Consider the following 14,384-nt stretch of genomic DNA (forward strand, 5'->3'; position numbering starts at 1 on the left):
GGGGTGGGCGATATAGCCTCAAAGTTATATCACGATATTTCAAGAATATTTGCGATAATGATATTTTTGACGATATAGACATTTTTTTTGTTGTTGTTGAAAATTTTCTTATTATGTTTATCTCGCCTAAATGTTTGCTCACTCATTGCGTTTTTAAAATGTGGTAATTTTGTTGTTAAGAGTTTACACAACACAAGGAAGCTTGATTTCAATCTTTGAATTAAATGTTAAATGTGTGTAGGTCTAACACCAGTATTTAGAAAAACTACACAAACATAATAAAGTAATCAAATGTAAAATAACACATAGTCTTTTAGTTCTGTTTCCTGATTAAATTAAATACATAGGCTAATAATTCTCATTCATTACAATTAAAGCTATCTTTTGTTGTTTTGACGACAACATTAATGACATACTTGCATAGCCTATGGCTGCGGTCACTTTTACAGCTAGTGCAAGGATCCATTGCTGTTTTCATTATACTGTCTATCACACTGTCACATGCGTTTTATACATAACCGACTGTGTTTATGAGTATACTTACCAAGACCGGAAGTTTTACACAATTTTGCGTTTTTCCCCCCATTAAAGCGATATAATCCGCGAAAAATAACTTTAGTTTCTCGCGAGCTGTAGGCTACTGTATGTATGCACGCAGTGCAACTCTCTCAGAGAGTGCGCGAGTAACTTAGCTTACTGGATAGTTTAAAACCGCTTGAATGTTTAAACTGATAAGAATTAAGAAGACTTGAAAATTATAAACTTTAGTTACGATGCACTGATGGCCCGATTGTGCAAGAGACCATTCAGTCATGTCCCGACTCCTAAACGCACGCGACGCGCATCGGCAGCCCCGCTGAACACTCAAGCTGTTTGTGAAATTGCTAAATCGTCATTGGAGGCTGACAGGCTGCTCTCGCGCTCAGACAGGTGTTGTTGTTGTGCGTGCTAGGGAACGTAAATGCGCCATACGTCATTGCGTCGCTATATCATTGATATCGCGATATGACACTTTTTTTATCATGTAAAAATGTATACCGGTATTATCGTGGACGGTATGATATGGCACACCCCTAGAAAACAGGATTCTGGGATAAAACCTTCAGAACTCCTGATGCAATACCAAAGTAGGCATATTGTCCACCACACAGTTCAACTACTTCCACTCTTTAAGGGGTTTTGAGCAGGGTTCTGGCATCCTTGGGGAGGCGATGTCCTTGGCGCCTTAGAATATCTAGTAGTTCATTTAGCCCAGATCGCTTGCATTTGTTGGTAGCTGCCCAAGCTGCAATTTCCTCACCCAGATCAGGAGCAGTTTCCTCTGCAGAATCATCACACAAATTGTCAGAAACCTCAGAGTCAGTGTCAGAAGACATCAGAGTCATAATCTGAAATGTTGCCATCTGTTGAAGGTGACAAAGAGCCAGTTTCATGTTCACTGAACAGAGCCCTCAGTAACCATCTGTATCACTGCTATTTGAATCATCAGCTGCAAGAGACAGCACTTCAGCATGACGTTTCCTCCAGTTTCTGTGGTATGCCATCATTTAGCGTCACAAGTAGCTGCAAAATAGGAGGAATCCATATGCATCTCTAAAACATTTACATATATTTACAAAGATGTTGTGGAATAATGACATGCATGGGAATTTGTTATATTGTTAAACATTAAAGAAAATTATCATGCATTTCAGCAGTAAGGAATACCATCATTAATTACCTAACAAATAATAAATAAAATCTATACTGAAGTTTTTGCTTCAACCTCAGTCAAAACCAGATACTTGTGAGTATTTTAATCCGTTAGTTGTATTATCCATCTATAGAGACACAAAAACGATAAATTAAATTTAGCATATAGAGGTGCTAAAATAAATATTTTTGCAATGTGGACATGGACACTTCTGCTGTAATAGACCATAATAGATTATAGCCTACTGATGTTTTTCTGATGGCATTTATCGATATATTGGTGTTGTGTTTTTTATTGGTGTTTACAAAAAAAATATTTCCATTCAAAAAAAAATCCGAACGCACTGCCAATGTAGCTCTGCCCTGTCTCTGTAAGTCAAGAGCGGGACTCATGCATTACTTGGTACTTGTATTATTATATTATCAATATGTAATTAGTCACATAAAATATAAGATCTGTGGCAGCGCATTGTGAAATTGAATTGAAGACATGATAATCGTGATCGTATTTATGTGTTTGGGGAAAGATGTGGAACTCGGTCCATTGTTACACCAAACAGCACATAGAGGCTGATCACATTGGATCTGTGTTCTATTCATTTTTATTCTGGCGATAACTGTCTGTGCTGTTTAGCTTGTTGCGTACTTCATCTTTTGTAAACGTGATGCGTTACCTAACATTACTTAGGTGTGGGTTTTTTTTTTTTGGGTGGGGTCAGGGCACGCACGTCATACTGATCTCCTATCAGACAAATTTTTTATTGTAAAATATTACTGATAGGCTTTAAAAAGGCTTACATCTTCTAAAACAGGCCTTACGCCGCCTTCACACTGGCAGTTGAAATCAGCTCCGATACGACACCGAAACGACCGGAAGTCATTCATTCCCTATGTAGATTCGCAGACCGCATGCGAATGGGTCCGAAACGGGTCCGACCGAGTGCGGTGCGAAGAAAATCGTGTCCGTTGGTCATCCGGATGCGTTCAAAAAATTGAACTCTTGCGAAAAGCTACGGACGGTTCCTATCCGACAATTCCAGCGGAAGTTGAGCGTTGCTATGGTACTGATAAACAAACCTGAATTCTAAACTTTTCATACAATAAATAATGATTTTAGAACGATAAGTTGAATGTCATTTTTTTTATTTTCATGACTTAACGTTATTAGGGCAGTTATACAATTAAAATGTAGGCTATAATTAAATAATTAAAATGGCTATAATTAAATATTGTGGCCATTTTCCCTCACCCCGCTCACATACAGACAGAAAATTCAATGATGGCAAATCGTCAGCTGGTCAATGCACTTGCTGTTGATCTCCTATACTGGAGACGCAAGCAGAGAAATAAGAGATCCGTGTGGGTGAAATACTACCTGGCGGAGAGAAATCATTACGGGGAGTTTCACCGTCTGGTCGGTGAGCTGCGTCTGAACAACGGTGAGGATTTCAGGGAGTATTTTAGGGTGTCGCGCTGTCAGTTTGACGAAATCCTCCACTGTGTTGGTCCACGGATCAAGAGAATCAACACCCGGCTTCGGAGATGTATTTGTCCGGCAGAACGCCTAGCCATCTGTCTCCGGTGAGTTTCTTTTTCATCATCAAGTCATTTGGTTATTTCAATATTATTATAGTCTATTTTGTTAACTGTATTTTCTATTAAGCTAAAAACTATTGAATTTTCTTATTTTCGCCCTTAAACATATAAGATGTCCTTGTTTATCTAGAAATGTATCCGCCAAATAAATGTATGTATTATAGGGCTGGGAAAAAATTAATCGTGATTAATCACATCCAAAATAAAAATTTTGTTTACATAAAATGTGTGTGTGTAGTTTGTATAATTATTTTGTATATATAAATACACACACATGCATGTATATATTTAAGAAAAATGTGTTATTAATATAAAAATATGTATATTTATATATAATATAAATGATGTATAAATATATATATATATATACAGTATATACATGCAAAATATTTCTTAAATATATACATGCATATGTGTGTATTTATATATACAAAATAATTATACACACACATATTTTATGTAAACAAAAATTTTATTTTGGATGTGATTAATCACGATTAATTTTTTCCCAGTCCTAATTATTGTTGTTATTATTAATATTTCATGTTCATTCTTTCAGACACCTGGCGACTGGTGACTCCTATCACTCCCTCTCCTACCGCTTCCGAGTGGGCTGGAGCACTGTATCTCTCATTGTGCCTGAGGTGGCCAAGGTTATCTGGGAGGAGCTGGTGGATGTGTACATGCCTGTGCCAAAGGAGAGTGATTGGCAGGATATTGCAGAGCAGTTCCGGGTCAACCGTGACTTCTCCAATTGCGTAGGGGCCATTGATGGGAAGCATGTGAGGATCGTGGCACCACCCAATTCAGGCTCCCTTTTTTTTAATTATAAGGGGACCTTCTCCATTGTGCTCCTTGCGGTTGTAGATGCCAACCTCTGCTTCCGCATTATTGATGTGGGTGCCTATGGTCGCGGGAGTGATGGAGGCACACTGAGGGAGTCTGCCTTTGGTCGCGCTCTCCAGGAAGGCACCGTGGGAGTCCCACCAGATGCCATCATCCCTGGAGCAGAGGATCTCGGGCAACTTCCTCACACCTTTGTGGGGGACGAAGCCTTCCCGTTGCGCCGTCACCTGATGCGTCCATATCCTGGAAGGAACCTCTGCAGACGCCGTCGGATGTTCAACTATCGCATGTCTCGGACAAGAATGGTAGTAGAGCAAGCCTTCTGTGTGCTGGCAGCCAGGTTCAGGATCTACCATCGAGTGATGTGGCAGCATCCAAACAATGTGGAGGTGTGCGTGAAGGCAACCTGTGTCCTCCACAACCTTCTTCGCCGTGATGCCCCAACACTCCCCTATAGACCAAGGGAGAATCGAGCGCCCAACCCACCCCCCAGTATTGTCTTGCCCAGTGTCATCCGACAAGGTGCCAATAATTCCAGCGCGGAGGCTGTTCGTGTCAGAGAGGCCTACACAACCTACTTTTCCTCTGAGGTGGGAGGTGTCCACCGACATGACCCTGTGTCATAATCACAGACCAAAAGGCCCTTTTAAGGGCCAACCACAATGTCAAAAAATTGCAATTCCATGTCAGTGTTGTGTCATTTCATTTAACTAGATTAAAATTACCACAGTACTGAATAATAGTTAAAGTGAACTTTATTATTGTGTTTGATAATTTGTATTATTGTGTGTGTGTGTGTGTGTGTGTGTGTGTGTGTGTGTGTGTGTGTGTGTGTGTGTGTGTGTGTGTGTGTGTGTGTGTGTGTGTGTGTGTGTGTGTCTGTCTGTCTGTCTGTCTGTCTGTCTGTATCATTAGTGAGTGAGTGTGTGTGTTTGTGTGTATGTGTGTGTGTGCGCGTGCGCACGCGTTCAGCTCCACCAGATTCTGAAAAACAAAAAACAAATGAAAAGGTGAGATGGCAGCTGGTTACACATTATCAATGCCAGTGTGGAGAATTTTTCACAGCAAAATACTTACACTCAAATTCAGCTTCATATATCAGCTGGTGCATTTTCAGCTTCGTAGCAGCGTTTTTTTTGAATGGACATCCTTTTTAGGGCGGGGAGCAGGCTGTCCAAGAAGGCCTGGTCTGGGTCTTTCTCCTGTGTCGGTGGTTGATTGGCAGATTCGATTGCAGTCGCAATCATTTGCTCAAACGCTGAGGGGCTTGCAGAGACAACCTGCCGCCTACGCCTGCGCACACCTGACAGGTCTGGTGTGCCCTCTGTTTCGTGTGGGCGCACGCTCTCCTGTGTGTGATCTGTGACTCTCTCTCTTTCCTGGTTCTCTCCCTCTCTCTCCTGATTCTCTCCCTCTCTCTCCTGTGAGACCTCTCCTTCCTGGGTCTCTCCCTCTCCCTCCTGGGTCTCTCCCTCTGTCTCAGTGAGGTTGGAGGTTGTCCTCCGTGGTGTGATGAACGGCAGGAGGAAGGACATAATCTGGGCATAACGCCAGGGCCTCTTCTGAGAGGCAGCAGCCCCGCTTACCCGCCTGGACTGGTCCTCCCTCCTATACCGAACATCGGCATCACGGAGGTCCCTCCACTTTTTTTTTACATCCTCCACTGAAAAGCACAGACAATGTTCAGCACATTTCTTTATTTCTTTCAAGTTTACAGGTTTGTGTTGCCTAACTTTGATTGCATGTATCTTAAGCACAGTTTGCAGCGCAGGATTATATTACTATTACATTTTTTTTTGTCGAAACGCATATTTGACAGTGAGTTGACAGTAGTATTATCCTGAGTTAGATGCAGATTTACTATGTTTAAATTTATGTTCATTAGTAAAAACAGTAACATCTGTTTTAAAAAAAAGTAACAACCTTATTTTTATTTGGTAAAATGTAATATTCTGACTGTTTGAGTTTTATTCAAATTAACCATTGGTCATCCAGTATCATGCATTTAGATCATGATAACCACAGATAAAACCATGCATAGCCTATAGCACCTATAGCACCTCACTATCATGGCCAAATGTAACTGTATGGTTTCTATGGTATTTTGTATGAAAAACAGTAGCCTTAATACATTAAATACTGTAATTTTATTACATGAGTCCTTTAATACATTGTCTACATTAATAATATAATACAATTCAATATGTATATCCCACATTTCATGGTGGAAATAATATAATAGGCTATAACGTTACAGTAAATCCATGATAAATGAAGGGAATTTGTAGACGGAAAAGTTTTCTGTATCGTTGCGCACAGTGACAGACATCGAACTATTGACATTATACAACTAAAATATCACATTTTTTAGCCGACCTGACATCTCAACGTCCCGAGCGACTTTCCTCCACGCAGCAGCCTTCCTATTAATATCTCTGTAGCCCTCATCAGAGAGATCATACAGAATCGTACATTCTGACACGGACAAAATCAACCTTTATAATCTCTCCGCCATTTTTGTTCTACCCGCTTCCGACGCTTTTCGCGGTGTAGTACGACGTCCACTGGGGGCGTATTGCAAATTACGGAGCTGATTTCAACTGCCAGTGTGAAGGCGGCGTTAGACGAGTCATATTACATTTATAAGGTATATTCTCAGGGTTTTTCCACGTTCAAAAAGAGGCGGTGTCATCCTGATCTTTCCTTTTACACACACACAGGCCTACCATACCTTTAAGTGGCTTAACCAAAGTGACTTTTACTTATTATTTTTAATAAAATTAGATGAAAATGACAATTATTAATTTCTAAGTTATATAAAACATTACTTTTATTCAACCAAACAGTAATGTTTTGTAATTAAATAAAGCTTTTTATCATCTTCAACTAACTTTTCAGCCCACAATGGCCAACTGAATTAACCAGTCTTACTAAATGATCAAAGCTCATTCACATCTTGCATTCTCTATCGTTCACTTTAAATGATTCAATGATCTCTTGTATTCGCTTTAGTGACTGCAAATTTCAGTAGCTTAAAGGGATACTCCACCAGTTTTTCTTATTAAACTATGTTATTCCCTTAACTAAGACGAGTTGATACATACCTCTCTCGTCTCAGTGCGTGCACTATATCGCTCTGTATTGCCGCAAAACTATGTTAGCACTTAGCTTAGCCCATGCATTAAATATGGGCCAAGCAGAGAAGCGACCAAACACTTCCACGTTTTCCCTATGTAAACACAGTTACTCGAGTAGTGTAACTTGACCTGGGCTGGTGACACAAAATAAACCGTTGCGCTTTTCTAAGCGTTTAAAATTGATGACTATATTGTATGGCGGAATACCATAACAAGTGCTTTTGAGCACTTCGACTTGGTGCAATAATATCTTCACTCGTGAAAAGTCCTCTTACCGGCTCCCGCTTCCTCTCCCTCTGACATTTCCGTCAATACAACGAGAGGAAGCGGGAGCCGGTAAGAGGACTTTTCACGAGTGAAGATATTATTGCGCCAAGTCGAAGTGCTCAAAAGCACTTGTTATGGTATTCCGCCATACAATATAGTCATCAATTTTAAACGCTTAGAAAAGCGCAACGGTTTATTTTGTGTCACCAGCCCAGGTCAAGTTACACTACTCGAGTAACTGTGTTTACATAGGGAAAACGTGGAAGTGTTTGGTCGCTTCTCTGCTTGGCCCATATTTAATGCATGGGCTAAGCTAAGTGCTAACATAGTTTTGCGGCAATACAGAGCGATATAGTGCACGCACTGAGACGAGAGAGGTATGTATCAACTCGTCTTAGTTAAGGGAATAACATAGTTTAATAAGAAAAACTGGTGGAGTATCCCTTTAAATGAAGCGGTTCAAACGAGTCATTCGTGTGTGAGTCGTTCTGAACGCAACAAAGTGTTAATACTGGCGAACTCGCTGTGTACAGTTATACGCTGATTCAACGATCCAACTGCATTGATAAAGACATTACAATGATGTACGTCATGTTAATGTGAGACATTTCAAGAAATGAAACTTAGTTGGATGCAAAAAACAGCTGCGAGACATAAAAGCTCGTGTTCTGTAACTTTACAGCGCCTCGTTGAGCTGAGAACGAAACAGCGGCACTAATGTGGCGTAATGCTGCAACTGCACTTACAAATGATTATAATGGGTTATGTTGCGGTTTCACATAGCATCGGAAAGAGATTCAAATTAGGCCTAGGTCATTTTTAGTATCCTACGAACAAAAATTGTAAAACTAACATTACTCGCGACATTTCAAAATCGTATACATTTCAAAAAACAATAGTTACATGATTAATGGATGGATCTAACTCTAACTTTACCTCAGAAACCATCACAGTAACGTTACATTAACTGGTGGGAAATTTAAATTCACCAAAAAGAACAAAATACTCATTGCAACGTCAAATATTTAATCAAAACACAATTTTCTAAGTTTTCAAAGTTACCCAATATAACTTATGTTTTATTTCATGAGATGTTTAGCTATTACTCACCTGATAAAAAGCTCCAACCTTCTCGAGCTGCTTCGACTTCGCCGTACAGAGCGCACTGGTTTGTGCAAGACGTGATGACGTACGTTTCTACGGTCATCAACAAAAATCCTCCAAAAAAATGTATTTTATTTTTTTACGTGTAGCCTATACATGTATAACATTATGTGATACTAGATTTGCATCAAATTAGACACAAAAAATAATTAATTGTTGTAGTCCATTCACTACAGCTGCTGAGAAACCCGAGAATGTGAAAAAGCTAATGGCGCCATCTACAGGTGGTATTAGGAATACATAATGGGCTATGTAGGCCCTACATTTTTTCATAATTAAAAATTAAGAAAAAATGGAATTTGTGAAAAATAAATATGATTTTTTAAAGAGCCCTAGCATTGCATCTATCAGTTGAAAACAAGAAAATCTAAATAATTTTAAAATATGTAGCCCGTTCACTATGAAAAAATTTAGACTAATGTAAATTTTCCATAAATGTACATCTAGTTGTAATACTGTATATACTTAAATTATAGGGTATTACAATTTCATTATCAATTACAGCAAATGTATTTTAATTTTAAAGTATATAATATCACTATAAATAAAAAATAAGGATACACATATACTTTATGTGGGGTTACAGCAAAAATGCTGCATTTGTTTTTCATTTTTTTAATTGTAATTAACCAAATCAGTATATTTTTTGTAAAATATAATAATTACTGTTCACCTCTTATTTCATATCAGTAATTTACATACTTTAAATAGTTTTTTGTTTATTTTTTTTAACCACAGAAGTTACAGAAGTCCACTTTCATGCAGAAATCCAACAACTACATAAGATTCAAAAGATTTGTCAAATGGATGCATTTTGAGACCCCAGTAAAAAAAAAAAAAAAGCTGTAATTTACATTGATATCAATGTGATGTCAATATGACACCAACTGAACGCCTATAACATGACGTTGAGTTGAGGTCAACTCAATGTCAAACATGTTGGCCTATATATTATATATTTAATTTCAGTATGGGTTTAAACCTCATATTTTCAGCATTTAACCACCGGAAGAACTTGATGTATAATCTGACTTTGAAATATGATTTGCAACATCTTGATCAAATCTTGTCCAATATTTGACGTCAAATTGACATCAAGGTGCCCGCTGGGTAACATTTAAATTTAAGTATGATGCTACACAGTTTAAAGGACACCTTAATATTCAAATAACATATTACAAGAGACACCACTGTTTTCAGACAGGTTACACATACACATATACAATAAAGTGCTATTCTATGTACTTTAAGTATATTGCAATTATGCTAAAATACTAAAAATTACAATAAAGTGCTGGATCTAGTTTGGTATACATACAAATACTTAAACAATACTACAGTGATCTTATCCATATACCTCGATTTGCAAAAAATGTAGTTAATGGTCACAAATTTGATGTGTCTTGAGCCAATTGTTTAAGTTGGTTCTTAAAACTGGGGTACGTCGGACATTCTCTAATAACCGGTAGTTTGTTCCAAATCTCTGACCCCTTAATTGACAACACATATTGTCCAAATGTTGTACACCTGTAAGGTACCACACAATCACCCCTGATGGAAACCTGCGTGAAGTTGGCCCCCCACCCAACGCAAAACGTCGTCAAAATAGGCTTAATCGTTTGTGCTGGTTTGTGCTGTAAAAAGTTTCGTTTGTGCTGCTTCGGTTTTTTAGATATTAAAATAATATTTTTTGGTCATTCTGAGGTCACTCAGCCCCCCACATGATCCAAATTCACACAAAATAGTCTTGTTCGTTTGTGCTCCGTTTGTGCTGGATTGTGCGGTAAAAAAAATCTTTGTGCTGCGTCGGCTTCTAACATATGACATTAAATCAAATTATAAATGTTATTTATTAGGCTATAGGCTACAAGCTGACTGAATAAAATAGATAATTGAATTGGTCACCAAGATCAAAAATAGTTAGTAATGGTCATTCTGGTTACTTAGGCTATTTCTAAGACATGTTCATCTATTTTTATGAAGTCAGTTCGGGGTTGTTATATTAAATCTCTTACCAAAATGTTAGATGCTAATAAAAATGATTTAATAGAACATTCATTTCGTATCAGTGTTTTTGTAGTCCCTGTATTGTTTAAAAAAACTTCATGGTGTTCAGACATTGTCAGACTATATTTTTTTCTGTCACTCACTTTCTCTCTGGGCAAAATGGATTCGTGCCCTTAAGTTGTAGTTTAAATGTAACTTCAGCAAGTTTGGGCACGAGAACAGCAAAAATATCCTCTAGGTGAGCACACTTTTAAAGTAGAATTGACAAAGACTTTGTCATCACATCATTTGTTCAGGAGATGTAGTGTGCTATTTTATGGAAGTTTGCACTCAAGTCTATTACTTTGTGTGGTATTTTTGGTTTAAAGACAGTAACTTGTCAGTATTAAGTGTTTTTAAGTTTTTAAAGGTCAATTTTTTTGTTGTTAATGGATGTTCGATAGTACATGATTAAATTTAAAAAGTTTAATCATTTTGACTTAATTCATTGACATGAATTTACACATAGGCTACATAATAATAATAGTTATTAAATAAATTATATTATAGCCTACACAGACACATACTGTACATACACACACACACCAGTCAAACGTTTGAGCATTTTTTAATGTTTCTCAAAGAAGTCCCTTCTGCTCACCAAGGCTGTATTTATTTGATGAAAAATACAGTAATATATTGAAATATTATTTCACTGCTGTTTTCTATGTGAATATATAGTAGTGTAATATATTCCTGTGATCAAACATCAATTTCCAGCATAATTACTCCAGTCTTCAGTGTCACATGATCCTTCAGAAATAATTCTAATATGCTGATGTTATGAATTTGATGCTCAAGAAACATTTCTGATCGTTATCAATGTTGAAAACAGTTGTGCTGCTTAATGTTGTTCTTTTTGCTTCTTCTTGAAACCAAGATATACAACCATTCAAAGTTTTTGGTTAAGTAATGTATATAAAAATACTACTTTTATTTAGCAAGGGACGCATTAAATAGGCCTAATCAAAAGTGAAAAAAATGATCACGGATTCCACAAACATTAAGCATCCAAAACCCACGCTTAAAATCTTTCTTAACTGAGCACCAATAATAATTGATCAATCAACATTTTACAATGATTTCTGAAGAATCATGTGACATGTAGTCAAGTAATGATACAGAAAATTCAGCTTTGACATCACAGGACTAAATTACATTTTAATTTTATTAATATCAGTGTATCATATTAAAAAAAATCAGCCTTGGTGAGCTTAAGAGACGTTTAGAAAAAGAAAAAAGAATACACACACACACCCTGTATAGGCTAAACACAGCAAAACAGATTATGGTGCGTGTTTTTATGACAATGTTCATATTATGTTAGGCTACTAACAAAACAACATAAAAACACTTACCTTGTAGTTTTCGTGTTACATTCCACACATCCTGCGATCCGCAGTGTCCGTTAAAAGTTGAAAAAGCACAGGATAGGTAACAAAAGTGAATATTGTGATTTGGTTTGCCGTTTCGGTCTTAGGCTAGGCCTACTTCTACTGTAGTAGATAAAAAAGGGACTGGAGAAGTCACCGTCTATAATTCAGTGTCTAATATTTTAAAACCCGACGCAGCCCAAGCGAATTTCTTACCGCACAAACCAGCACAAACGAAGCACAAACGAACAAGACTATTTTGGGTGAATTTGGATCATGTGGGGGGCTGAGTGACCTCAGAATGACCAAAAAATATTAGTACTATCTTATTATCTAAAAAACCGAAGCAGCTCAAACGAAACTTTTTACAGCACAAACGAACGAAACTATTTTGGGTGAATTTGGATCATGTGGGGGGCTGAGTGACGTCATCAACAATAATTTAATGTCTAATATTTTAAAACCCGACGCAGCACAAACGAAAATTTTACCGGCATAAACCAGCACAAACGAAGCACAAACGAACGAGACTATTTTGTGTGAATTTGGATCATGTGGGGGGCTGAGTGACCTCAGAATGACCAAAAAATATTATTTTATTATCTAAAAAACCGAAGCAGCACAAACAAAATTTTATACAGCACAGACGGAGCACAAACGATTGAGCCTATTTTGACGACGTTTTGCGTTGTGTGCGGGGCCAACTTCACGCAGGTCTGATGGAAGCCCTGGTAACACTTCTTCTCTCACCCTGTTTTTTTAATGTAATGTATTCACTCAGTGGGGGTGGGGCAAGTCCATGCAGGATCTTATATACAGCACAGGCATATTTTAGCTTTAGAAAATTTTCAAAACTTAAGTTATATTTCTGTAATATTGAACAATGGTGATGTGAGAGGGGTTTTCTATCAAATATTTTTAAGGCTGGTTTGAAGAGTGACTCAATTGGTTTAAGCGTTGTGGCATTTGTGAGTGACCAATTTATAAAACAATATTCAATATGAGAAAAAAATAATACAATGAAGAAACATTCTGGCTGCTTTACATGAAAATGATGGTCTGATATATTTGAAGTTTGCAAGATTAAATTTAACAGTTTTTGAAAGACATTTGACATGATTTTTAAAGGACAGTGTAGGATCTAATACAACGCCAAGATATTTAAATTCTTAAATTTAAATTTATATATATATATATTGTGGGAACGTGATATTATGGTGTGGCCAAGAGATCATTTTGTCGAGGTAACTAAATCCATAGTTTCCTTATGCCCTACTCACTCCAAAGGGCAGACATTTATAATTATAATGTACATTTATAATTAAGTTTTTAAAGGGGTCATCAATTGATGAGTAAAAATTTCCTTGATATTTTGACATATAAGAGGTAATCATATTAAAAGAATATTATATAAGTTTCAAAACTGAAAACTTCCTTGTTAGTCCAAAAACAGATTTTATTGAAACCAAGCCCAGAAAATGACTAGTTTAGAAATGTCTATTATGATATCATAGGTCTGTGTCTATGATCAATGCCTACTTCTACATCATTACCGCTGTAACTCCGCCCACTGATTCACGCATGACAAGTAGCTGGTAGGTGAATAACTTTTTTCTTTCTTTCTTTTTTTTAGGTAAATAATGTGACTAACACTGGATCGGTCAACTGAGCAATAAACATGCCTTTGAAGATTGCAAAATATTGTGCAGTGCCAAGTTGTAGAAAAACCCAGTCGCTGCATAACCTTCCTTCTGATTCAAACATTAGGAATGCGTGGTTGAACTTTGTTTTTAATGAAGTTCCAGATCGTGTAAATAAGACACTGTGCGTTTGTTCGCTTCATTTTGCTGCGGATTCCTTTGCAAACAAGAAACAGTTCGACGCTGGATTTGCAGAGAGACTGAGATTAAAAAACGGTGCTGTGCCTTCTATATTGGATCCGACAAAAACGGCGCAACACACTTATGTGAGTAAAATAAGTTTTTACTGTGTCACTATTGTTTTTTTACAGATTGTTTGATATGCAGTGATTATGTATGTGTTAAACCAAAATCATCAGTGATTTCTGAAATGTAATGATTTATGTACAGTCAGATGTTCTGTCTCAAAATAGTTTCTATTGCTGTAAATCTCAGTAAATCAACCAGTGACAAAATTGTCAGGTTCACAATGTTTCTCTTAGTAGGATGAAAATAATATTTGATTTAATCTGTGATTAAATTATATATAGAAAGTAGGGATGTTAATGATTAATCAGCGATAA

At 37.2% G+C, this 14,384-nt stretch overlaps 1 protein-coding gene and 1 long non-coding RNA gene across 3 annotated transcripts in view; one reads left to right on the forward strand and one right to left on the reverse strand.

Annotated features, from left to right (window-relative positions):
• LOC143750494 (uncharacterized) overlaps positions 1–14,384 on the forward strand; it is an 84,101-nt gene that overhangs the window by 9,437 nt on the left and 60,280 nt on the right. The window contains exon 2 of one of the 2 annotated variants that reach the window (XM_077243701.1): positions 13,755–14,087. In XM_077243701.1, coding sequence (XP_077099816.1) covers positions 13,800–14,087 — 288 coding nt within the window. In that variant the 5' untranslated portion in view covers positions 13,755–13,799. Of the gene's footprint in view, positions 1–13,683; positions 14,088–14,384 lie in introns of those variants that run through there. The other variant, XM_077243617.1, reaches the window with a different exon arrangement.
• LOC143753687 (uncharacterized) lies at positions 1,083–8,696 on the reverse strand. Its single transcript, XR_013207804.1, has 3 exons — positions 8,649–8,696; positions 1,785–1,820; positions 1,083–1,563 (listed from the first exon to the last, which is right to left on the reverse strand). It is a non-coding gene; the product is annotated as an uncharacterized LOC143753687 (long non-coding RNA).

The sequence above is a fragment of the Siphateles boraxobius genome, unplaced genomic scaffold, assembly GCF_051911475.1.
Source record: "Siphateles boraxobius isolate OS27281-9 unplaced genomic scaffold, OSU_SipBor_1 1, whole genome shotgun sequence".
In the NCBI taxonomy this organism is placed as follows: Eukaryota; Metazoa; Chordata; class Actinopteri; order Cypriniformes; family Leuciscidae; genus Siphateles; species Siphateles boraxobius.